We start from the raw sequence: 25,695 nt of genomic DNA, 5'->3' as shown, positions 1-25,695 counted from the left end.
TGTTCCAAGACCTCGCTCCATCAACGATTGCTAAATGTCGCGACCTCAGGGATGTGGACACATACCCTCAGAGAAAATGGCTACAAGTATCGTTGGGGATTTCCTTTTGCCTTGATAATAGAAGTGGAAGCCCGTCAAGAGTCGATCCGCACACCAAATGAAGGGAATGACTTGATTCATAGGCTTAACCTTTCTCGCCCTGATGGGACCGTTGGAGGGGATCCACAGAGCTCTACAGCACAACAACCTACTTGATTTGTCTCTCTGACTCACTTATTAGGGAGGATTTAAGTGCCTATGTTTTTTGTTTTTTCTCCTCTGCATGGTTTATAAATGTTTATTGTTGATCACTCATGTTGATTTTTTCTACTGCATCATAGATGCAGCTGTTCCTGGTTGTTTGTCTTATCAATATTTAATCACATTAATGTCTTTTGCAAGACGGACAGGGGACTCTCCTTTTGCCCCCTTAGCCGCGCACCCACCTATATTGAGAATTACACATTTTTTGCTCCTTTTTTTAGATTCACAAACTTTAAGTGCACTCCCACACTTTCTGCCTTTGCATATTTCATTGTTTAGGTGTTTCACCTAATTTCTGTTTATTTTGGTCTCTCCCGTGAGGCCCAAGCCTACGCCCTTACCCTTCCTCATTTCATACCTTACCACTTTACCTCATCTTTATCTCTCCCTCCATTTCCTGTGCCATTTTCTCCCCTTTTTCTCTCCCTGGAGCTCCCCCCCTTCCCCTCTGCTGGGTCCTATTTTCTTTTATTTTAATTTATTTTGACCCTCCGCATACTAACTATGTCGCTCAAAACTCTTTCTCTTAATGTCAAAGGGTTGAATGCCCCACAAAAACGCTCTATGCTGTTTCACACAATACATAAGCTTAAAGGTGATATCATTTTTTTGCAGGAGACTCATTTCAAGGCTGGCGGCCATCCCTCCTTGTCCTCGAGAAGATACTCCGTGGCTTACTACTCCTCTCATCCTACAAAAAAAAATGGGGTGGCCATCCTACTCCGTATCTCTGTCCCCTTTGTTTTGTCAGAAGTCAAAGACGATCCTGAGGGCCTGTTTCTCATCATAACGGGAAGGATTGGGCATCTTGAAATAACCTTTGCCAACATCTATGCTCCTAACACAGGTCAGACGACCTTTTTTTCACACTTCTTTTCAGATTTACACCACTCACGTAAGGGGCTGCTTCTTCTAGGGGGTTACTTTAACACTGTTATGTCTCCCTCCATGGACAGATCAGCATCTAGACACTCCTCTCCATTATCCTCGCACACAAAAAACCTGCAAAAACAATTGACTGAGGCCGGTCTCTTTGACATCTGGCGAGCGCTTTATCTCACATCCAGGGACTACACATTCTACTCATTTCCCCACCAATCCTATTCCCGAATAGACATGTTAATGGGCCCACAAAGCAGTAATTCGGGGGGGACATTATCCAACTTGCTTCCTGTAGGAAAAGGGAGTGTAGTGAGACACTTAAAAACTTATCTTCCAAACTTAAAAACTTAGAAACATTACATAAGCAATCTAATTCCCGCTCATTAATGCAGCGGATACGATTCATGCAGAAAGGACTGAACGTCAAGTTCGGTGGCTTAACCAAACCTTTTATGAGAAGGGAGACAAAGCCGATACACTTCTGGCCAATAGAATAAGAGCTAAACGGGCTTCCCAAACAATCACCTCAATAATAAATAAAAAAGGGAACATATCCTATGATGCCAGGGTCATTAACGATACTTTTTATAACTACTATGAAAACCTATATAATCAGAATACCCCAGAAGCTTCTCCTCAGGCCATTAAATTATACTTAGACAATGGTCATTACCCACATTGTCCCCTCATCAGGTCTCAGCCCTGAATCAAGATATTACCGATGAAAAAGTTACATTCGCTTTGAAATCACAGAAAAATTCTAAAACCCCTGGCCCTGATTGCTTTATGATGTTATACTACAAAACATTTTCTAAAGAGGTTGTGCCTCATTTGACCGACTTGTTTAACAACATATTACATGGAGGCAAATTCCATGATGAGTCTACTCATTCTACTATAGTGGTCCTCCCTAAACCAAAGACCCAGCGTGTTGTTCTAGTTACCGCCCTATTTCATTAATCAGGATGTAAAACTCTTCGCTAAAGTATTGGCAAACCGTCTAAATACCTACATGTCAACCCTGGTGTTTCCTGACAGGTAGGTTATGTCCTCTCTAGGCAGGCCTTGGACAATACTAGACGCACCATAGATATCATTGCTCATGTCAATCAGAATAAAACCCCAACAGTTGTCCTGGCCTTAGATGCCGAAAAGGCATTCGACAGGCTCTCGTGGCCCTTTATGTTCCCGTACCCTCAACCACTATGGCCTGAACGGAGCGTTTTTGTCGGCCATTCAGGCCTTTTACCATTGTCACTCTTTGTCAGTCTTGATGAATGGATTATTGTCCCCCGTTTTTTCTCTGGGTAATGGTACGAGACAGGGGTGCCCTCTGTCACCTTTACTGTACGCCGTATGCATTGAGCCACTGGCTGCTGCCATCAGGCAAAATCCGGATATTACTGGGATTAGGATTTGCCCCGTCACTTTGAAATATCATTATTTGCCGATGATGTCCTGCTAATGCTTTCCAACCTCCTAATTTTGCTTCCAAACTTACTTGAGGAGCTTAAGGAGTATGGCTCCCTATTGGACTATAAAATTAACAACTCTAAATCGGAGGTCCTTTCGGTTCAAGTATCCAGCACAATTAAAAGCATACTAGAGTCTTCGTTTAACTTTCAATGGCGGCCCAAAGCGTTGCGCTATTTAGGGATTCAGATCACAAAAGAATTCAGGCAGCTGTTTCACGATAACTATACCCCCCTTCTTGACTCCATAAAAAAAGATCTCTCAAAATGGGATTCGCTCTTTATTTCCTGGTTCGGTAGGATTTATGTCATAAAGATGAATGTTTTATCCCAAGTTTTATATTTGTTCCAGAAATTGCCCATACCTGTCCCAGGGACGTTTTTAGCGAATCTTCAACTAATTTGCGGAAGATTCATTTGGCAGGGGAAAAAAAAATTGAGGCTCAAACGGACTTGTTTAGCCAAGCACACCCAATCGGGAGGATGTGGGCTCCCGCTTTTTGACCGATATTCTTTTGCGGTCAATCTCAGCCATATTATTTCTTGGTAGTACACCCCGGGGACTAAGAGATGGGTCGACCTGGGGAATGCACTTACACCAGATTACACTCTGAACTCTCTCCCTTGCCTCCCCCGTAGTCAGAGGCTGGCCACAGTTTACTCTCACCCTACCATACAATTTACACTTGACATTTGGGACAAATTGCATAAGAGATTTAAACTTACTTCGTTTCCCTCTCATCTCACTCTGCTATGGCATAACCCAGATTTCCTGGCTGGTAACTCAAAGTCATATGCATCACTGTGGCAGAAAGTGGGTATTACCCAGTTTATCCACATACTGGGGGAATCTGCTCCCCAGACTTTCCTGGATCTGAGAGAGAAAACGGGATTCCCTTCGTCCTTGTATTTTGCTTACATTCAAATTAGAGGCTTTATACAAACCCATTGCAGGTCAACCAAATTACGCAAGCCCACACCATTTGAGAGAAGTTGTATTGACCAGATCGGAGCTCCTGGTTTGATTTCTCTGGTCTACCACGCTTTTTTAAACCCAGAAACTGGCCTCAACAAATCGTTCGAGACCGCATGGGAACTTGACACTTGCAAAACTATGGATCAGGAGGGATGGTCCCAGCTCAGAACTAGGATCTCCAAGATCTCCATTAACACATCGATTAGAGAGAACACATTCAAGGTCTACACAAGATGGTACATGGTGCCCACAAGACTACATAAAATCTATCCAGGTATGTCAGATGTTTGTTGGAGAGCCTGTGTGGACGTGGGGTCTTTTTTTATCACATATGGTGGACATGTCCTAGCATTTCTAATTTATGGTCCCAGGTCTCTGCTTTTATAACTAGAATTTTGGAGGTTGAGGTGTCCCCGAACCCAATGGTTATGCTACTATGCTCTCCAATCAAATCCCTCAACAAACACAGTGATAACCTTGTGCAAAATGTATGTGCTGCAACACGTTTGCAAATAGCTAAAGAATGGAAATCCCCTCGCCCTTCAGCCCTCCAAAACATAATTTTTCGGGTCTGATATATAGCCTCAATGTAATATCTCACAAGTCTCCTTCATGACAAAATGCTACATTTTCACAAGGTATGGGATCTCTGGTACCAGTCTCCAATGCCTGCTACCCAGTAAACTGCATCACCTGTTTTTGTCTTATGTGTACTTACATTTTCTTGCTGATTTTACCCACAGTATTAATGTACCCAAGGGACCCCGTGGGGGTGGAGACTAACCATCACCAAAATATATTTTTGAGCTCTGTGTGCCCCTGGGGGGTTGGTGTGCTGGTCACATCCCCTCCCGGGACCACATTGAGCCTCTTTCTATACCTTCTTCCCTTTTGATTCTTCCTCTCCCTTCTTTTTCTTTTCTTCTCCCCCCATCCTCCCCACTCTTCCGTTAGAAGGAAGGAAAACAGAAAAAAAAAAAGAAAAGAAAAGGAAAAAACAACACCATGGTAATTCCCAATAACAGAAAGTTCAAGGCAAATAATTGTATCATTTCAGATATCCCCTTATTGTGTCTATAGACTCACTGACGTTGACCTTATTCACGAAAACATCTAAAAGAGAACGCATACTATCTGTTGTACTAAACTAATTTTGTGTTTGTTTTCTTTTTCTTTTTTTCCACATTGATTCGTTTCAATTAAAATGATTCAGTATTCTTTACATGTACTGTTCTGGAACCCATGTTTTTGATGAAAATAAAGAGTTTAAAATATATATATATATATATATAATATTAGTCTGAATCTGGTTATAAGATAATTGATTTTAAAACAAAGCAAAAAAAAATGATGCAATAAGCCAGAAAAACACTTTTTTGCAGTTAAATTGTTTTACGTCAAGTACAGTTGACTCTCAAAATGTTGCTGATTCCCATAGTCTTATCTTGTGGTAGTCATTAATTCGGCTTTCACAATCCTGACAAAATTTTCAGCAACGTAAACATTGCAAATACTAAAAGGCAGACAATCAGTAAATACAGACTTAACCTATAACCCGCCGCCTGTAATCCAGGTGACGGGTCCGGCCATTCTTGATGGAGACATTTTACAAAGTCGCATTTTACTACAGTTGGCAATTAAGCGTGGGGGGGAATGATGGATGTCAGTTATAGGATAAGTCTGTATTTACCGATTATAGGCCTTATAGTATTCCCAATTTTTACGTTGCTGAAACTTTTGTTGGGATTGTGAAAGCTGAAATAATGACTACCACAGGGTAAGACTATGGGAATCAGCAACATTCTGAGAGTCAACTGTACTTGACGTAAAACAATTTAACGGCAAAAAAGTGTTTTCTGGCTTATTGCGCCAGTTTTTTTTTGCTTTGTTCTAAAATCAATCATTCAGAAATGCCCCTATAGAAAACCTGCCTTTACACAACTAGCCCCCCAATTTTACCACAGACTATGGGGCATATTCAATTGTCCGCGGTTTCCGCCACAGAAAAACTATTACCGGTATTGCGGTAATAATAAGCTGGATTTCAGCTCGCAGCTACCTGAGCCGCGAGCTGAAATCCAGCGAGAAAAGTACCGTAATACCGGTATGTACGCTAATAGTGCGCGTTAATTTTGGCTGTAACGCCAACAATTGAATATGCCCCTATGTTGTTTATGACAAGTCAGAGCACTGGCAAAATTATAAGTATAACAGCACTTGCAGCTGCTATGGGGTCTGGTGACACCATAATCTCCTAATTTAAATCAGTCACGTGCGAAGCTGTCATTCAAATCAGTTGCTTGTTACACATGTAGCAAAGTGTGCATAATGTGGCATGCTGTCAACCTGCCATTGCAAGTCACCTCCCATTCAATCAGATATTTTTTACAGCAGTACTGTACTAGTTAGTCAGCGGCAAGTTTAATGCTTGTAGGAGCTCCCTGTTTGTTATTTGCCCAGACTGAACATGGATGGGACAGGATAATGCTCCATAAACAGTAATTGGGTAGTATGATGCAATGATATACAGATGTACGGTATAAGTTATTGTACAATAGTTGTGTTAGGTCACAGATTGGACGGCTTGCAGTCGTAGAAATGCATCAAATGAAATAAAGTTTTAACATATTATACATTGCTCTGAAAAATAGAAATGGCATAGAAAGGACATTTAATAGAATCATCAGGGACAGAAAAAGGATAGTGGATTTCAGAGATTGCCGATTGTTGTGGTGGTAACACTAACTAACTTGGGGTGGGGGGTGCAATTGTATATTATGTGGAATATTGCAAATTAAAAAAAACTATATCTGAGGATGTGGGGTAAATTTACTGTGGGAGATGTCAGTAGCTGTGAGTGCAGGAGTGCACCACAGCAACGTATAGCTTCTACCGGCAAGCCAACAGCTTTGTCACTATGGACGCTTATAAGCGTCTGTACCAAGTACACCTCTGTTCAATAATACACATCATTTTACACTGTACATGTGAAACTGGTCTACTGTTTTCTTTATATACTACACTATGGTGCTAACTATGTCCTCTGTGGACTCAATTTGCACCCTCTAATGATTTGTCACCCTTTTTGGCATATAGTCATGCCTTACACATCATTGAATTTGGGTAATATTTACTCTCTTACCTATGAGGCCTTTGGAAGATAGAACCTCCTCCCAATGTTCTTGATTATTCACTGTAACCTGAAAAAGAAACAACAGAACATTTACATTATTCATGGCATGGTCACATTTGAGGTTAGTATTAATATTCTCTAGTGCCCGCATGGCACCGCTGCTGCTTAAATGTTCAGCTAAATATTTTATGGGACTGAGGAACAAATGGGAGATGCTGGGGTGGCCAAGGTAGAACTGAAGATATAGCAGAAAGTGTAAATGGGAGAGTATTTACCCTAGGGCTCTATGTTAAAAAGTTAAAAATACCTTTTCATTTATGTTCTGCAAAGCTGCCAAGTTTGCACAGAACTTTAAATCATTTGTACATAAAATGCTACTAACATTTATAGTATTATTATCATTTTTCCAAAACTCAGTAACACCATCTACCCTACAGGGCTCCCACTTTATTAAGCAGTCGGCTAAAAATATTAGATGTCTTTAGCTTAAACCAAACATAACAAAATAAATAAAAAAAATAATGTTACAAGCTACCACCTTAGTCATTAAAAATATAAATGTAGTTTATTATGAATACATCATGATGACAATAGAGAAGGTTATTATTAATGTACCCTTTGGCCCAATCTCACTTTTACCACTTTTATTTTTTGTATACATTTGTTTTTTATCTCTTTATTTTCACACTTTGTTGAAGAGAAAACAATGTTCAATAAATAAAATAATAAAGAAACTGTATGGCTTAAAATTGTTTCCTCGGTAGATCTAGTCAACAGGATTAAAGACAACAAAGCTAGTTTTCTATTAACATTGTAAAGGAGAAAGGGATAAAAGGACCAGCATTTTGTAAACATTTTTGCATTACACAACTAATACATCAGTAACAAACTTCAGTCTTCATATTAAAATTTCACATGTTAAAGTAAACTTTAATACAACTGTTAGTAAATAATATTTTCAAGAATTACTAATCTATTCCGTCTATATTTGTCAAAATAATAGCAGTAATAATAGTGAATGTTGCCCACGTTTTACACCCATGGGTGTACGTCACTGGAGCAGTGGGTTTGGGCTGTCTCACCTGAAAAGCTACATCTTTTTTCTTGCTGGCCATGGCTGCTAGCTGTTTGCAGGACACTTGCTACTGACACAGTACACTGTACCGGCCCCTCGTCTCCTAGCAACATAGAAGCTGGCAACCAACATACAATTAGAAATGTAAACAAACCTGCTGCAGTAGTGTTATGGAAACAATCACATAAATACTAGCAGCAAATCACCAATACATCTTTTTTACAATGCATTTGTTAAAAAATAATGATGACTAAAAAATAGTTTGGAAATTTAGATATGTAATATTTATCAGACCAGCAAAACCATGGATATCATGACATCAGCAAAAACCAGCAAATTACTAGAACATACAGTTCTACAGTTAACTGTTAACTAATAAGTATTCAAGTAGTTATATCTATGATGTTTTAGACTAGACGAAAGCGAACAAGCGAAGCATGTGAAAGATAAGCCAGTAATGGCTAATGTGGTGGTGATAGATTATATATATTATTATACTTGGTTACTAGTGGTTTTTCTAAACACATTTACTGGGAATCATTGAGGCTTTGTGAATGAGGTATTCCCTAGGTAAGACATTACAAGTTGTGCTACTTAGCATATATTGTATAAGTAGGAGTGACTAAATTAATTGTCTATACAGATGCCATAATTATAATGTTAATCTGTTTTCCACCCAATAATATAGTTATAAAGTACCAAGGAGGTAACATCAGTATTTAGAATGGTAGTAAGTGACATAAAGACATTCATGATAGGTATTATACATATGCATATACATTTATGTTCTGACTAGCAACAATGGTTTAGAGTACATAAAACAAAACAATTGATTTTTATAAGCCGTTAAAGGCGCTCCAGCTAATTGCTGTTTAGATCTCTAACAGGATTACACACAGAATTCCCAAAATATTTTGTATTCAAGAAAAAAGTAAGAGATCACTGCACTATTAGTGTTCCTCCCAATATTAATCATGAATTGGTGTTATAAAAAAATAGTAATAAAAAATAGAAAAATACTACTGTATTCTACTGTAATGTGTCTCTTTCTTCCAAAGTTCTGTCTTCTAGTATCTTCTTATTTTCTCAAGCAAAAGTTGACATATGTAACAAAGCAAAATCTTAACATAGTGTGATACTGTTAAAGATAATGTACAACATTTTAAATTCAACTTACGTGCAAGTTCAAAACACAGATGAAAAAAATCTTGTGAAATGAATTTCCCACACTTATGTGTGGTTAGAAGACTTTCTTTCCAAGGTGATACTGCCCTCTAGTGAAAATCCACTTATTAGACATGTTCTTAAGTGTTGACCAGATTTCACAATTCCACTGTGATTTATCATAAGGGTGCATGTGTTGAGAGAAATTTTCCTTTCCAAATTAGTGACGTCCCCAATTGGTATTACAATTACTAGAGCTTTTCTTTAAAGCGTTGTAAAGGATCTTTGGAGATATAGGTTTTCTGTTGAATACTTTCGTTTAATCCTTTTCCTCTCCTTCCAAAATTGATCATATACCAGGTGTATGCAATTGAAACAAATAGAAAGTAAATCTAGTGTGATATTGCTTTAAAAAAATATTCTATTTAATAGTAAAAATATACATTGTACTTACAGAAATATCATAGATATAATTACTTGAATGATTTATGTTAAATCTCCGCCGTGAACTGTCTCACGGACGTCCTGGAAACACTTTGCAACTAATTCCCCCAAAGAGTAGCATTTTAGTGTGGTAAACAGGGCCGGACTGGCCATCTGGCACTTCTGGCTTTTGCCAGAAAGGCCGATGGCTGTATGGGCCGGTCCGGTCCGATCCCTGCGCTTCCAGTGCCACAATTTTTTCTTTTTTTTTGTACAACTTTCGCGCGGCCGCGCGATGACGTCACATCGTGCCGACGCAGCCGCCCAGGAGCCTTCGGTAAGTTGGTGCGCTGTTTTTCTTTGTAATCCGTCCAGGGGATAGTGACAGGTACTGCGGAGGGGGGCTGTTGTGGGCAATAACTAAAAATTACTGCACGGGAGAAGTGATGTCTGCAGGAGGAAGGGGGGGGGAGTGAGTGACAATGTATGCACGGGAAAGGGGGGGGGGGGTGAGTGACAATGTATGCAGGGGAAAGGGGGGGGTGAGTGACAATGTCTGCAGGGGGAAGGGGGCTGAGTGAAAATGTCTGCACAGGGAAGGGGGGGTGAGTGACAATGTCTGCAGGGGGAAGGCGGGGTGAATGACAATGTCTGTGGGGTAAGGGGGTGAGTGAAAATGTCTGCAGGGGTAAGGGGGGGTGAGTGAAAATGTCTGCAGGGGTAAGGGGGGGTGAAAATGTCTGCAGGGGGCAATGACTGTAGGAGGGGGACAATAAAAATGGCCAATGTGTGTGGGGGTCAGTATATGACTGTAATGTGTGTGGGGGTACAGTATATGACTGTAATGTGTGTGGGGGGACAGTATATGACTGTAATGTGTGTGGGGGGACAGTATATGACTATAATGTGTGTGGGGGGAGAGTATATGACTAATGTGTGTGGGGGGACAGTATATGACTATAATGTGTGTGGGGAACAGTATATGACTATAATGTGTGCTATTAAGTGAATGTGGGGCTGCTTGGGGAAAATGAGGTATATTTATTGAATGTGATTATGAATTATTTAATGCCTGAGATGGTTGTGGGAAATGGTTATTTTTATTAAACATAAATGCTATTTAATTTCTTGCTGGGGTTGTTTGGAGGGAGGGAAATAGGTTAACTTATTAAATGGGACTACTGTTAATTTAATGTTTGGGGCTGGTTGTAGGGAAATAGGTATATTTATTAAATGTATATACTATTTAATGTCAGGGCTATTTGGAGGGAAATAGATGTATTTAACAAATGTGAATACTATTATTTTAATGTTGGGGCTGGAGTGAGGCCTAAATGTAAACCGTGGGTGCTATATTGATTTAACACCGGTGCTGGTTGGAGTTTTATAAATTTCATGTACCCATTTTTTTTTCCTAATAGGGCCTCCAACATTCCAGGATCCAGACCAGCAGCAACTGATTTAAAGACACCAGCAGTCACAAGTGGTAAAAATGACAAGACAGGTAGGAGAGACCAGGACAGTCTGCCAACTGTCCTGAATTTGGTGTGTGACTGTCCCGCTTAGTCAGGATTTGGTCTGACTGCAAGGACAGTTGAGAGGTATGTCCTACTTCACATTGTACTGCTTGTGAAGGCAGAACTGTGTGCACCTAACAGTAGTGCTCACAGTATTGCCTGTGTATTTGTTGAAAATGTGTCTAATAATCATATTACATCATAGGAGCTCCCCTGTCTTAAGTGCCTAGGGCCCCCGAGCCTTAATCCAGCTCTGGTAAGCAGGAGGGAGCGGATAGCTACTCCCAGTCCCTGGATAGGACACAGCCTGCAGAGGAAGTCGAGGAGCTCTAACTCTCATGAGATTTATTAATCTTGTGAGACCAAGAGCTTCCCTGCTCACTCTACAGGAAGTTCCCACTCTGATGGATGTCAGCAGCATCAGAAGCATAGATAAGTACATTTGTGGTGGGGGTGTTGTAATGTGTTTCTGGGGTGGGGGGGGTGGCATTATGGGGAGGGCCTCATAAATGTAATGTTTTATTATAATGTATGTATCAATCCCCCATGTTGTCCACGCCCCCAACATAATGTGGCCACGCCCCTGACGGCGCCGCTGCTGCACAGCGGCACACGGTTTTGTCCTGCTCATCAACAGAGATGGGCCTGTATGCTTGAAATGCCAGAGCTGATATTTACTCCCAGTCCGGCCCTGGTGGCAAATGTTTTCTTTATCTGTTACGTAATTTATTTTGTTGGTTTACTCACTAGGGATAGAAATTCATGTAAAGCTTGTAGCAAAGCTAAGGCTAGTTCAGCCAAGTAATTCTGTTTCTATGACAGTTTTCTATGACTTACGCGGGCTATCTTTGACTCGTAAACCATCATTCTCCTAATTGTCTGGTCTGCAGTGATCTCTCTGTACTACACATTTCCTTACAGTGTAATCCCTGAGGCTTATGTGCTCCCATGTTTCCTTTTTTGTTTGTTTTCCTATTAGTGTTGCAATTGCAATAAAGTTGTGTTATCCTTCCGCACATTCCATAGTAGACCATTTGTAATACTTAGAAGGGAACAGACATGTGGAAATGATTATAATGAAACAAATAATACAGTGAGATCACTGTGCTATCTACTGCCCTAATACCATGTAATATCTTACTGTACAGATGCAAAACCCAAAGTTTTTCTTAACCCAGTCCTCATGGATCCATTGCTTCCTGTACCAGTAGGTCATTAGTGACTGACTCATTCTAAATGTTCTACATTGTACTAATTATTTTCATCAGTAATACTAAAACAAATTCTGGAAAACATTGACTTGGGAAAGTCAGTGAGGCAGAGGTAAGAACCACTGAAGTAAAGCATCTTTTACATAATGGACAGTAATAAGAGTAAGCATGAAGGAAATTAAAAGCTGAGGCTGTGTCACTCATCTGTAATTATTCCTCTGGGTTAAAAGTTTAACTGTGGAGATATACGCCCATCTGATGTCATAGGGGAGGCTAGGTTTAGACTATAAGACTGATGGGCGGAGAGTAAATCATTCTCTGTAAATTCAGGACATTGCTCGCCCACCTCCCTGGTTTGGGTGGACTTCAGTGTCTGTTCTGGCTTGTTGGGCTTGTCTCTGGTACATGTTTGCCAGTTCCTGGCGTGTCTGAAAGGAGCTGGCGACCACCTGTTGGCCATCATTGAAGCTGCGGAATTAGTGGCACTATATAAATAAATTGATGATGATGCAATATTATACCTATGATTAAGGATTAAAGTATTACTCCTGCTTGTCCTTCAACATAGTAGATATATTATAGGACTCTACCATTGCCCCATAATATAATTTATGGGACAATAGAGCTATTAGATTTAGTCAAAATAGCCACTAAGCAAGAACAGCTCTCTACCCTTGCAGCAAGAATTCAGATATAATTTCTTTATATCTATGTGATCTTAGCTGTAAGTGATAATGATTAACCCATCGAGTACAGGAAAGTACCATTTTCTGACTTATCATAGGGGAATATAATTTTTCTATAGCAGCAACAAGTTATTAGTGAAATTATTAGTTAATACATGGATATAAGTGTTTCTATATCAGTAATTAAATAAATAGAGCAAAAAAGGAATTGCAGGTGATATTGTAATTCTTAAATCACACTTTCACTGCATATTTCATTCACTTCACTAATTCACACTATGGTTTTTTACCCATTTCACTAGCTTTTAGCAATCAAGATATGCTATTTTAATATTTTATCAATAAAGAGTCACATTTTAAATTCTACAACCAACATCCCAGAGTGTTGCCATTTGTACACTTCACTTGCTTCTCTTGTTCTTTAGATATTATTTTGTTTATGGGTTATAATTTATTAGGCATCCTGAGTATAACAATTCGAATAGACAAATTATAAGGGGATGTGATATAACAATACCTAGTGTGTGGGGGGGGGGGGGGGGGGGGGGTCAATATTTTTTTTTTTTATCCACAGATACGTCTGAATATAAACCTTCCCTTTTTGCCGAAGTCTTTCTGTTTTCCCCTTACTAATCCACTGGTTTTGACCCCCAATCTCTTTAAGGAACTATCTGAGTTTGGCATAGTTTCGGGTTACAAGGTCAACAACAACAACAACAAATCTGAGGCTTACCTCTTTACTTACCCAACCATGTGAAAAATTCCTGAAAATGAATTTTGACTTCCAGAGGCAGATTGACTCACTCACATAACTTGGGGTCAAGATTACAAAGTCCTATGATCAACTCTACAAGGCCAATTTTCCGCAACAAGGTTGAACAAGACCTCCACTGGCAGAAACATGATTTCCTTTTCCTACTCCACGGCAGCACTCTGAATGGGTTAACACCCTACTCAGCTGAGTGTAGACAGAAAAAAAACTTTCCCACATGGAGAGTATATAATGTGGCTCCTTCTCCATACTGATGTCTTTTTCCTGTCTCAGCTTGAGAAGGCAGTGTAGGTGTAGAGTTTCTTCTTTTTTGTTCTATTATGAGCTTACCTACAACTAGGTCTGGCTTTTCCTTGGACAATTCCTGGCTGAAATAGGGTAGTAGTAGCGGGGCCTGTGCAGGGCTGGAGCCCGATAATGAATCATCCCCCTGGCCAAGAAAAGGCGCTTCTGTGAGACATGTGGCCAAGGCTCACAGTGTTTGCCTCGTATGGACTCCAGGAAGCAGCTCCTATAACACAGGATAGACAATGCAGGCACATGCGCAGTGTGCTCCAGTGCGGGTTCATACACAGTGCGCCATGGAAGATGTCAGGTAGTTGGAGACATTTTCCAACAGGATGATAAAGGCAACTGGAGGAAAGCTCCGGAGGTGGACATTAATGGTGCTTTGTACACCTGGGACTCCATGATTGTTGTGTCTCACAAAGATGATGTCACTGCAACTCAGACAGCGAAACATAGCTTCATGGCCGTACTTAGATGACAGCAAAATCAGAGAAGGTGGGCCAAGAGGCTATAACTCTAGTTCTCTTTCTACAACAACATGTCTGGCTAATCAACACGTCAAAAAGTCATCTGGTACACAGACAACCTCCTGTTTCTAGGATACAGATACAAAACAGGACAAAGTATGCCTCTCACAAGAAAGACTGAACAAAATTTAGTCCTTGACACACCAACTTCAAACTTGAACACAAGTTTCAGCAAGAAACTGCCTCCATCTTCTGAGAATGCTCTTGTCCACTATAGACATCCTTTCGTATGCAAGATGGCACATGAGGAGCCTTCAGTCAAGTCTACCGTATATGTCAAATGGGATCAGACGGTAGGATGACTAGATTTCATGCTCAACCTTCCAAAGAAGGCCAGACAGTCCTTGGTTGGTGGCAGCATCCGAGCCTAGGAAATCAAGGCGTGGCTCTCTCAGAGCCATAATGGACGATTGTCACAACTGATGTCAGTTCTATAGGCTGGGGAGCTCACATGGGTACAATGATAAATCAGGGCACTAGGGTAGAGGAGGAGAGACATCTCCAGGTGAACATGGAAATGAGGGCAGTAATGCATGCGGTCCGACAATTTCAGACCTGTCTACGGTCCAAACACCTAAGAATATTCTCGGACAACAGAACAGTAGTGGCCTTTATAAGCAAACAAGACAGTACAAAAAACAGAGAAATGACGGCAGAAGCGGACACCCTAATGTGGAGGGCAGAAAAGAACCTCAAATCATTTTCAGCCCTCCATGTGGCAGGCAAGGATATTATCCTCACGTACTAACTATCTAATAAATCACAAGTTTGGGATTCCTGAGGTAGATCTTATGGCAATGGGAGACAATACCAAGATACCCAAGTTTTACTTCCATTACAGGGACAGCAAGGCCCTTGGTATAAACACCCTTTCGATAGTGGATGTATCAGCCTCTGCTGATGCACAGTTTGGAAAGAAAATACTCCAACATACTGTTTAAAATAAATATTATTTAGAGTGTTATTGGCGTGTTGACTATTTATTGCCCACTCTATTGTTCTTTATTGCTTTGGTATATCCCATTATGAGGGCAGCTATGGAGTAGGAAAATTCACAATTTCTTTTCTTTGAAATACTCCATGGCAACCCTACGTTTCCCACCTATGGTCTATAGTGACATTTGAAGGATAACTCAGGAAGTTACTAGACAACAGTATGGCGGAGGAGCCACATTATATACCCTCCAGGTGGGAAAGTTTTTCTGTCTACACTCAGTTGAGTAGGGTATTCTGAGGGCTGCCATGGAGTATTCCAAGGAAAATAAATTAATGTGAACATTCTCTAATTATCTCATGGTCAGGCAGAGTTAACACTATCAAGATGAACGTCCTCCCCAAATAACTTTACCCGTTTCATACCTTGCCTGTCCCACGACGCCCATCTCCCTTTAAGCTACTTACAATAACTTAATTTGGAACTACAAAAATTCTAGACTAAGGAGAGACCCGCTGGCTAGGGCTTTAGGGTCTGCGGCCTTGGCTTGCCATTGTTCTGCAGATATTATCACTCCACTCAGCCAAGTCAATTGTTAGCTTAGCATTTTGATCCACATGTCAAATGCTGGATTTGGCTTTTGAAACCACAACGACCTGTCTCTGCCTGCTCCGTTTCAACAGTGAGCCTTATGCTGTCTGCCTGGGAATAGAGGTCTCTGTCGGTCATGCCACCGATCGCTGCTGAACCCAATCTGGGAACATCCTCTCCAACTGGACAGGTAGCCAACATGGCCATGCAGTGGAGAGCTGCAGGAATAATGCGTTTCCAACACATTGTGGGCAATTTTGGCCCTAGATCATTCTCCGAAATAAACGACAGACAATATTCCCAACAAAAAAATTACCAAATACATCAGTTTGTCCAGACCTCACTTAAAACAACGGCGACTCTCTCAATTTGAACACACTTGCATGTGCAATTCCACCTACAAGGGAATCATTTCTCTCCAGATTTTTTATTGCACTGCAGTATCCACTACCTGACACTTACATATTGAACCAGAAAGTTGATTTGGGAACTTCGCTAAGGTAGAGGGTGTGGGACATAATACATGCAAGTGTCTCCAAATGCTCCATCAGTGTTGCTATATAATAAAAAAAAAAAAAAAAAAAAAAAAAAGACTCATACAAAGTCCTTACGAAATGGTACCTGGTCCTTACTCGTCTACATAAAATCTTCCTAGGCTCTTCTGATAGATTTTATATTATATATCGCCATGTGTTACAAACATAAATGGTTTTAGCCAGTTCTCAAACTAGTAGAGAAAAGAATTCCAATTCCAGAAGAATATCCCAGAATGCTGACCAGTAAGCCATACCAACAGGACCAGCCCAAATGGGGCCCTAAACAAATGAGCCACAAGGATATCAAAATGATGGACTTGCCATCTTACTTACTCCACTCCTCTCTCTACACAAATAAAAAAAAAAATGTTTCTGCTCAAAAATAAACTTTCATTGCTTACAGACTTTGAAGCATTGTGACATGTGTTACAGGCACATGCTTATATTTTTGTAAATAAAACCTTTTATATCTTTTCAATTCTCTTAGTTATTTTGGTGTGAACATTCAATTATTGCTTATATAAGCTCTTTTCCTTAATACTATTGAACTTAGCTATAAATAGACGGGATCTGGACATGGCACACTCATTCTCCTGTCCTATTCGGTGTGCTCTCTCAATCTGTAGTATCAATTTTGTGATGAAAGTTGTGCCGAGATAATTAAACAGGTTTGAGCCTAATATTTCCAGGTATACCATGCACTAAAATGGTTTCAAAATCCTTTATCTGTTGTATATTTTGATTGGGACTCTCCAGTATTCTGCAATGATGACCATCATCTATGTTACAGGTTCTTTGTTCAAGTGTGGTAATTCTAGCTGTATTGGCAGAATTAAATGAAGCCTAGGAATCAGAGGCAGAATGATTAATAATTATTTGGACATCTGAGCAGCCGTGGTTTGAGCAATAGGCTCTGGGGAGGGGAGCTAGGGCCATCATTGGAGCTGGAATCAACACTAAGAGACTGTTGTTGAGGAGGGGTTTGTTTGCACGGATTTTGTTTCTGCTAGCTCATTCTAAGTCAGATTTTTGCATGAACCTGGTAATTGTTATAGTTTGTAAAGAAATAGGTCTCTAACCCAGACATCCCTCCTCTGCCCAGAAATAAAGTTAGGGTCACCAGCTAATAGCTAGTAATGTAAATAAATTATGAAATATACATACTGAGAACTACAATCGTGGTTCTCATTCCTGTTCAGTTTACCTGCCGGGCTGCTAAATACTCAGCGATTCATTCCTTGCTGCGGTGATGGTGTCCCGCAACAGTGGTACGTACCATTACCATTTATAGAACTAGTTCTGTTTGCCGACACCTGGTGGTACATCTCTCGTGTTCAGCTACTCAACATCCATTCAGATCTGCAGCCTTCACATCAGTTGCGCAGCTCCACTCAATTCAACTGAAGTGATAAGAATTTGCATTGACTTCTGTACCGCTTCAAGTGCTATTGTGGACAGCTGTTTTGAGAGACTCTAGGTCTGTCACAGAATACTTTGGATTCTCTGGACTTTGTTATAAACAGACAATAAGTACAATGTGACATTCCGCTGTACCACGTCTGTTGATTTTGTTTAATTCCCTGCTCTGATATTGGGACCTTCTGTATCTTGCATTTCCTCTGGTTGATAGAGCCAGTTGCAACTGACACCCTACATACATTGTGCTGATGAAATGTTTTATAAAATAAAGACAGTCATTTTAAGTTACACACCTAGTAATTTCTGCTGCTACCTAACTACTGTTGTAGTTCACAAAATAAATGATTAAATACGGATCATAGGTTTACAGAGATACAGATTAGCTACACACTAAGGGATCATCAACTTGTAGTATCTAGAAATGCTCCTATATGCTTCTAGTGAAAAAGAGTAAATGAAACTATAGCTATAAAATAATTTCAAGGAGACAATCTACCATCAAAATGCGTAGAGGTTGCCCTCTTCTACAATTGCGGAAAAGGGGTGGGTTTAAGGCAAGGAAGATGATACAGATAGGCCAAACATGGCCATCATAGACTCTCCTCACCCACTGGAAGTCAACTGATATATTTTAGCAAATTGTTTGGGAAAGGAGCTGATCTTGACGATTAGAAAATGTTCCTATAGTAACAGTTCACAAAAAAAAGCTGTTAACGCAAAAGCTCCGTAGTAAGAAAGGTAATTTTTGCTTTAGTCATATTTATTAAATCACCTGGTATGCTGAACTGCCATCATTATAACCTCCCTTGATTTTCATTTAATCTATCAATATCTTAGTCAGGTAGAGACAATGCAAAATTACAGACATAATTAACATTAACTAAGATTTTTATATTTCTAATCAGAATTGTGCAGGCTTCTAAAATACCTCTCAATAAGGAAATACCGCCACCTGGCTGCAGATAGGGAAAAGAACACTCCCAAACATTACAAATCATAATAAAATCACACAAAGAAAATCTAATTTGTTAAAACAGTCCTTATTTATTTATTTTAAGTTAATTATATGCCCATAATAAAATAAGACTTATTACACATTAAAAAAAATTATATATTTTATACAGTGGAACATTATAATTAAGAAATTATATGTTACACTGGAACGTTGTCATTTTACAGGACTGTATATAAATGAAAGTAGGATGGGCACATTTAACTCAAATATAAAATATCTAGAGGGATGCAACAATATATTTTCATTATGACAACGTAACAAAATAGTATTAAAATATTAACAGTAAAATATTCATTTGAAACTGGGGTTCAACAGAGACCCTTTTGCAGCTCAGATTTATCTGGCAGGACAGTTGTTCATTTTTAAGTCAGTTGAAATAGTCCACAACCCAGGTAAAGTCAGTGCAGTTACTCATTATCCTCGTCTTTGGTTGCGTAGATGGCCTGGTTTCGCCTTTTAATTTTCACACTGCCACGTCCATTCTCATCACTCAACCTCTTCAACTGTCTCTCAGAGTTCTTACCTTCCCCTTCAGTCTGACTGCTATCCGACCGTTCCAATTCATCATTGGTTGAATCCATAGCATCATCTGAAGAAACGGCCATGGAATCAGGCAAAACACGAGCATTAGAGAAGTTCATTGGCAAATCAGGGATATGTTCTGGAGAGGGTTCCACAGACTGTACAGAGAGGTTTTCATCATCATCATCAGCATCATCTTCTAGAGTGATCTCATCAGGGTTAATAGAAGAAGAGAGGACAGAAGTGTCAGTGCTGTATTCACTAGGATCTTCCAATGAACCACTGCTGTCTACATCATTATCTTCTGTGCCCTCAAATTCTCCCTTATCCTGCTGTAGGACCTTGGCATTGATATCGATAAGTCCAAAACGGGCACAGAACTCTGTGGTCTGAGGATTAACAACATGGGAAGCTACCCTATTTTGCTGAGGATTATTTGGGTTATAAACCGGAAGGGTGGTGCTGAAGTTGCATGGAATTCTAAGGTCGTGACCTAGGTCATTCAAGACTTCTTGTTGGATTTGTTCAGTGGCACTGTAATCCCATCTACAAGCAAAAAAAACCAAAACATTAGTGTGTTAACAAAACAAATTAGGCTGGCAATGGTAGCAATTTACACCTCTTTAAAAACAAAAACAAAACTATCACATGTATTTTACAGACTACAAATGGAGTTTACACTCAAAAAATTAAGTTTTCATTAAGAAAGCATTGAAAATCCTTGCACGTTGCAAGTGAACCACAATATGCAGTGTATCATATTAAAAGTTATCCTGGATTTGCTGTGGCACAATATTATTACATTCTACCACACATCATCCTCTATATTTGTCAGCTTGAAGCAAAATCAAAAAGAACTACCGAAATGTGAAAAACTTACCTGCTATGGAGACCATTGTTCTCAGGCATATTCCATGTAAGTGAAGTCACATTGAGAAGAGATTTGGTTGCCTTGAGAACAGACAACCATTCTAGATCATACTCTAGGCAGTCAGGCTTACTGGGATCATGAGCTACCTCTACAATCTGAAAGACACACAGGAATAGAACATTAAAAACCATAAGCTTTATAACTAAAGAGTGTATAATGAATACACATACAACTGAAAACTATTCTTACCTGGAGAAAATCCCGATGTGGTAGACACTTATCAAGTGCTAAGAATTTGGTTGCTTTAGGCAACTGTCCTTCCACTTTGTTCTGTAAAAGAAAATGCAAACTGGTTAAACCTAACCGTATAGGAACTACAGTGACACCAATAACACATCTGCACTTGTCTATCACCTCTCAGAGACCTATATTCAAACCCGGCATGTCTGTACTGTTTATAATCTCAAGATGGAATAATTTATTGCAGCCATACAATTGATCACTGAATCTAGGACTAAAAAAGTAAATACAGAGCTTTTTTTTTTTACCTGGTGTTGCATGAACGCAGCAAACTTAACATGTAGGTGGGCAGAAAACCAGTATGATGGCTGGAGATGTTGCAGGAGTTCAGCAGCCGCTGGGCTGCCCAGGGTGTTATTCTCTACCTCTTGCCTGAAGAACTGCTTTTTGTTCAGTAGTTGCTTCTTATTGCCAAAGTTATAGATGCTACGTGGCCAATCATGTGACAAAAACACATCCATGGGTTCCTTTAGCTGCAAGGATAAAACAATGGCATATTAGATACAATCAAACGGTGTAAATATCTTGTTACATGTGTACTATAAAATATGGTTTCTTCTTAGTGGTGACAGGCATCGATAAAATATGGGGAAAAAATAAAAATGGAGGTGCCTCTGACAATGGCAATGTTTTTCAATTCCTCAGTATTATATGGCATGACTTCCTAATGGAAGAGAACACACGCATATTTGCAAGCACCATGCAAGAATTCATGTAAATAAATGTAGCGCCATATAACATGACTGTGTTTACCTGTTTGAGTTTAAAGACCTCTATGTTCCTCACATGATAGGCACTTCTGATTGAATCTTTGGTGTATGGAGGGCATTCAAAATGACCTAAAGAAATTACAATGGTTACAGGTTATCTTAATGCATGTTCTTAGCCACCAGGATGGTAAAGGTTGGAGCAGATGTGGACATTTGGCTTGCAGGATTATACAATTGCGGAAAGTGAAAAATATATAAAAACTATAAACTTCAATAAACTAATCAGAAGATTAAATAGCAGAAGTGCCAAACAGAAATGATATTCAATATGCTGGATTATACATATTATCTAGTAATAAGCAGCATTAGAATAGTGTTGACCATCTAACAGTTCTCAGGTTATACAACCACAACACGCTCTAGGATACCAGTGAAGACTTTAAACTTGTACAGTACAGTCAACATCAACAAACAAACTAAGAGACTTTTATAAACTGGCACATAAAAAGGTTGAAATTAAATTGCATAAAGCTTGTAGAAAAACAAAATATGTATTATTTCTTCAGCTTTTACCATGACCAATTGCTACAGTCACAATTTTAAATATCAATATTGCACTCAAGGACAGTGTAATGATAAATGCACCTTTTCTATAATCGTGCGATTTAAAAATTCCAGAAATTCCTCCAAATCTTACTCCACGATATTTCACAACACCAGCATATCCTGAGAAGAATAAAGCATAAACAGGTAAAGCTTTCATGTATGCGTGTTATAAATCATATTAATGCAGTACCAACCGCCAAAGTAAAGTAACAGTGACAATTAGATTTCCACATTAAAATACATTGACAATTATACATGGAATTTTGAAGATAAATAGGCTGCATTCTCATTAATATTGATACAGCACACAAAATACCAGCTTAGTGCATTGGAGATGATTTGTACAGTTGTTAGAGAATCACTTCCTAAATAAACCTACACAATGGGCTAGATTTACTAAGCTGCGGGTTTGAAATAGTGGAGATGTTGCCTATAGCAACCAATCAGAATCTAGCTGTCATTTTGTAGAAGGTACTGAATAAATGAAAGCTAGAATCTGATTGGGGATGTTGCCTATAGCAACCACTTTTTCAAACCCGCAGCTTAGTAAATCTAGCCCAATGAGTTAAATAGTGATCGAATAACAGGAAAGGTAAAAGGACAGGCTTTGGTTTTTTTTAAATGTATTCTTACCTATGTAGTATATATTTGGTGCAACCCAGCCACCATAAGGCAGCTCCTGGAGGTAATTTGATGCCTCATGATTACCTCCAATGAAGATGGTTAGTATTGGTGCCTTCTTTTCTCCAGAATAATACCTATAAACAACAAACAATATGTAAACATAAAGACTATAGCCGTAACTGAAGCATGTAACTAATTACAACATAAATAAAAGGGGTTTGTGCATCATTAAAGCAATAATAGAAGAGGAAATGTCTATATACTAATATTTCAATGATAACAATTAATTCCTAAATATAAATACCATGATGATGGGCTGGCAACCCCTAGCATGATGGCTGCTTCTATTTGGCACACCAGAGCTCCGTACGCAAAGCAGTTTCCAGGTTTCATTATGGAACGGAGGAGGGGTGCTGACTCCAAAGTTAAGTATGAGTAACACTATAAATTGGAGGCACAGCTAAGTGGCATACTATGAATTGGAGGCATAACTATGTGGCATAATGTTTGTCAGTCCCATTACTATTCATATCATGATATTAGCATCAAGTACACACACAAACCTTGGCTGGGCTTAGAAAACGGTTGCCAACACATGGGCTATTCCATAGAAATGGTGGACATACACTACAATCTACAGTTTAATGACCAGTATAATAGAATCTTTAAAAACAAAAATATTAATTATGTTGACATGGTACAATACTCAGCTACAACCATTTCAATTTCAGTTATATTAGGTGGCCTTACTTGTAAAAAGTCTGCATCTGTCGGTACTTCGGAGGCACCGCCATGCACTTCATGTCTCCCTCATTCCTCACAGCCTGGAAGTCTCCACAGCAGAGCAGGAGATCTACTTTTGTATTCTCTTTTTTCTCCATGAACTGGATAGTCTCATAAATCTTATCAAGCTCACCATGACAGCAACCTTCCACTGCAATCTTCATGGCTGTTCTTGTATGGTTAAAATATAGAATTCAGAGGCAAGATCTTTCCTTACACTGCCATCTGTAGAAATTAAAATGTTAATATTGTAACCTAAACACAACAAAGTAAACATTCCTAATAAACAAATTTATAACAGATATACTTTTACCCATAGGCTGTGCATTCTAAAAAATGCCAACATTCCAAATCCCTGTGTTAATTTAGTAATACAATTTCATTTATTAATACTCATCAACACCCCACATGCACAAATGACGAGTATTCATGTTTCTACTCTACGGTATAATCATCAGCAAAAATAACAGCATGTGCTATCAAACTAAACAATAACCACTGTGTATTTTTCCAGTGTCACCATATACCAATAAAATACAAAGTATGAAGCCCCGTTACCCTACGAACCTGTACATGTATTGCAATGATCCTGTAATATACATACATATTAGTAAAGTTAGGTCATCACGATCGTACGGTTTTAAAATTAGAAAAAAAGTGCTCAAAAACACACACGACATGAGATAATCTACAATGTCATTACAGATTAGACCCCAATACCTGCAACTGACCACGTTAAGTACCTGCCAAAAACAGCCAACACCAAGTTCGTTGTACCAGTTCCACTCGCCAGATGTTCACTGTACATAAAGCAATCAATCTAGAAAGAACCCAACCCACCATGCATAGACAAATTCTTACCTGAGCACCAACACGACCACTCCAACTACTGACTGATACAAAGCGCAGGCGCATCGTTATTAACAGCCGGAAGCTGTGGGCGTCCGTGGTGACGTCACCAAAAGGGAGTGCGCCATTTTGGTTGTGGGCTACAGTCATTGGTTTGTGCATTACAATAATGCGCATTCTTTCATAGTAATGCTAAACAGTATGATAAAAAAAATAAACAAAGTAAGATAAATAAAAATACAGAGCGCTAATTGCGGATATAGGTGTTTTTTTTAATAAAATATCGATATTACACATCTAATAAGAAGGCAATGTACATACAATATATTTTCTAAAGTCTCTATATTAACAGAGCACTAAAATGAATATACAGCAATGCAATCTGCAGCTCCGCGACCACCTAATCCTGATAAGGTAGTGAGGTCATAACATAGCATGAGTGCAGCAGCTATGTACCCATCGCCTGTCTAAATCTGATGCGAACGATTGATCACATGACATCTAGCGGGGACCTCGGCCCGCTGCGGACCGTGAAACGCACGGCTGACACGCAAAATAGGGAAGTGAGACTTCCGGGAGTGTACTACGCATGCGTAGATAGTGGGCATTTCAGCTGCTTCAGTTCCCTGTTAAGAAACGAACATTGTTGTGTTCCTGGGCACAGTAAGTGGTGTACAGTGACGGTGGGTGGGTATGTGCTGCCCGTGCTTAGGGTATATGCTGCTGCTTGAGATGTATTATAAGGGCCTTTTTTTATTATTATTATTATTATGAAGGAGGAAAATGGTGACATCTTGAGCTATTGCGATAGACAACAGGGACCAATATGTGTTGGTATTTATGTATATATTCTGATACTTATTGTTATAAAACAGTAATTGTCCCATAGACAAGCGTTCATATTGTGTTCTGAATCTGTGCACCACGTAAACTGCATCGTGTAATGACCATTCACAAGCTGATTCTATGGTTTGTTTAGCTTTGTTGCCATTATGGGATATATATATATATATATATATATATATATATCTATATATCTATATATCGAAATTATATAAACTATTATTAATGTTAAACTTTAGTGCATGAATATCATTGTAATATAATTTTTTTTTTTTTAATCCACACAATCTATAGTTTGATTATGTTATTTGATCATGCCCAGCAGTGAGAGTTTTTAGTCATTGACTAAAGAACTTCATAGGCAGGAAAAGCAGCAGGGATAGTTTCTGGAGTTTCAAGGAGACTATACTGCATATTAGTAACATGAAAAATATATATGACAAGTGTATGTATATATGTGTGTGTATAATATATATATATATATATATATATATATATATATATATATATATATATATATATATATATTACATACACATACTGGATATGGTGGTATGCCCTACCCCAACTTCTCCTGCTGCTTTCATTGTGTATGTATAATATAAATCAATGTGTGTATATATATATATATATATATATATATATATATATGTGTGTGTGTGT

General features: G+C 39.1%; 3 protein-coding genes across 5 annotated transcripts in view; 1 reads left to right on the top strand and 2 right to left on the bottom strand.

Annotated features, from left to right (window-relative positions):
* Positions 1-7,985, bottom strand: part of NME9 (NME/NM23 family member 9) — a 40,795-nt gene extending 32,810 nt beyond the window's left edge. The window contains exons 1-2 of the mRNA XM_075178589.1: positions 7,849-7,985; positions 6,776-6,833 (exon numbers count right to left, since the gene is read on the bottom strand). Of these exons, the coding sequence (XP_075034690.1) occupies positions 6,776-6,833; positions 7,849-7,881 (91 nt within the window). The 5' untranslated portion in view covers positions 7,882-7,985. The remainder of the gene's footprint in view (positions 1-6,775; positions 6,834-7,848) is intronic.
* The window catches only part of VPS8 (VPS8 subunit of CORVET complex), a 361,642-nt gene that overhangs the window by 119,055 nt on the left and 216,892 nt on the right, over positions 1-25,695 (top strand). Inside the window, exon 1 of one of the 2 annotated variants that reach the window (XM_075180094.1) lies at positions 24,771-24,852. The exons of the other annotated variant lie outside the window; for it this stretch is intronic. Coding sequence (XP_075036195.1) covers position 24,852 — 1 coding nt within the window. The 5' untranslated portion in view covers positions 24,771-24,851. Of the gene's footprint in view, positions 1-24,770; positions 24,853-25,695 lie in introns of those variants that run through there. 2 annotated transcript variants of the gene reach the window in all.
* DBR1 (debranching RNA lariats 1) lies at positions 18,954-24,328 on the bottom strand. 2 transcript variants are annotated; one of them, XM_075180089.1, is made up of 9 exons: positions 24,202-24,328; positions 23,308-23,565; positions 22,567-22,691; positions 21,973-22,053; positions 21,371-21,456; positions 20,866-21,090; positions 20,567-20,647; positions 20,327-20,472; positions 18,954-19,992 (listed from the first exon to the last, which is right to left on the bottom strand). In XM_075180089.1, exons 2-9 carry the CDS (start codon positions 23,502-23,504, stop codon positions 19,332-19,334), a joined length of 1,602 nt encoding a protein of 533 aa, XP_075036190.1. In that variant the 5' UTR covers positions 23,505-23,565; positions 24,202-24,328; the 3' UTR covers positions 18,954-19,331. The 2 variants fall into 2 exon arrangements, with proteins under 2 accessions (XP_075036190.1, XP_075036191.1); XM_075180090.1 differs by lacking the exon at positions 24,202-24,328 and adding an exon at positions 24,084-24,138.

The sequence above is a fragment of the Mixophyes fleayi genome, chromosome 7 (genome assembly GCF_038048845.1).
Source record: "Mixophyes fleayi isolate aMixFle1 chromosome 7, aMixFle1.hap1, whole genome shotgun sequence".
NCBI classification, from domain to species: Eukaryota; Metazoa; Chordata; class Amphibia; order Anura; family Limnodynastidae; genus Mixophyes; species Mixophyes fleayi.
The sequence above is the reverse complement of the archived record's forward strand: the minus strand, read 5'-3'. Positions and strand labels throughout refer to the sequence as shown.

Excerpts from the sequence above, each read along its gene's own strand:
- DBR1 (XM_075180089.1), bottom strand. The coding sequence starts at position 23,504 with ATGAAGATTGCAGTGGAAGGTTGCTGTCATGGTGAGCTTGATAAGATT. Across the intron at positions 22,692-23,307 it reads CAGATGCAGACTTTTTACAA|GTATTATTCTGGAGAAAAGA; the intron begins GTAAGGCCACCT and ends TGTTGTTTATAG. Across the intron at positions 20,648-20,865 it reads CTGCGTTCATGCAACACCAG|AACAAAGTGGAAGGACAGTT; the intron begins GTAAAAAAAAAA and ends TTTCTTTTACAG.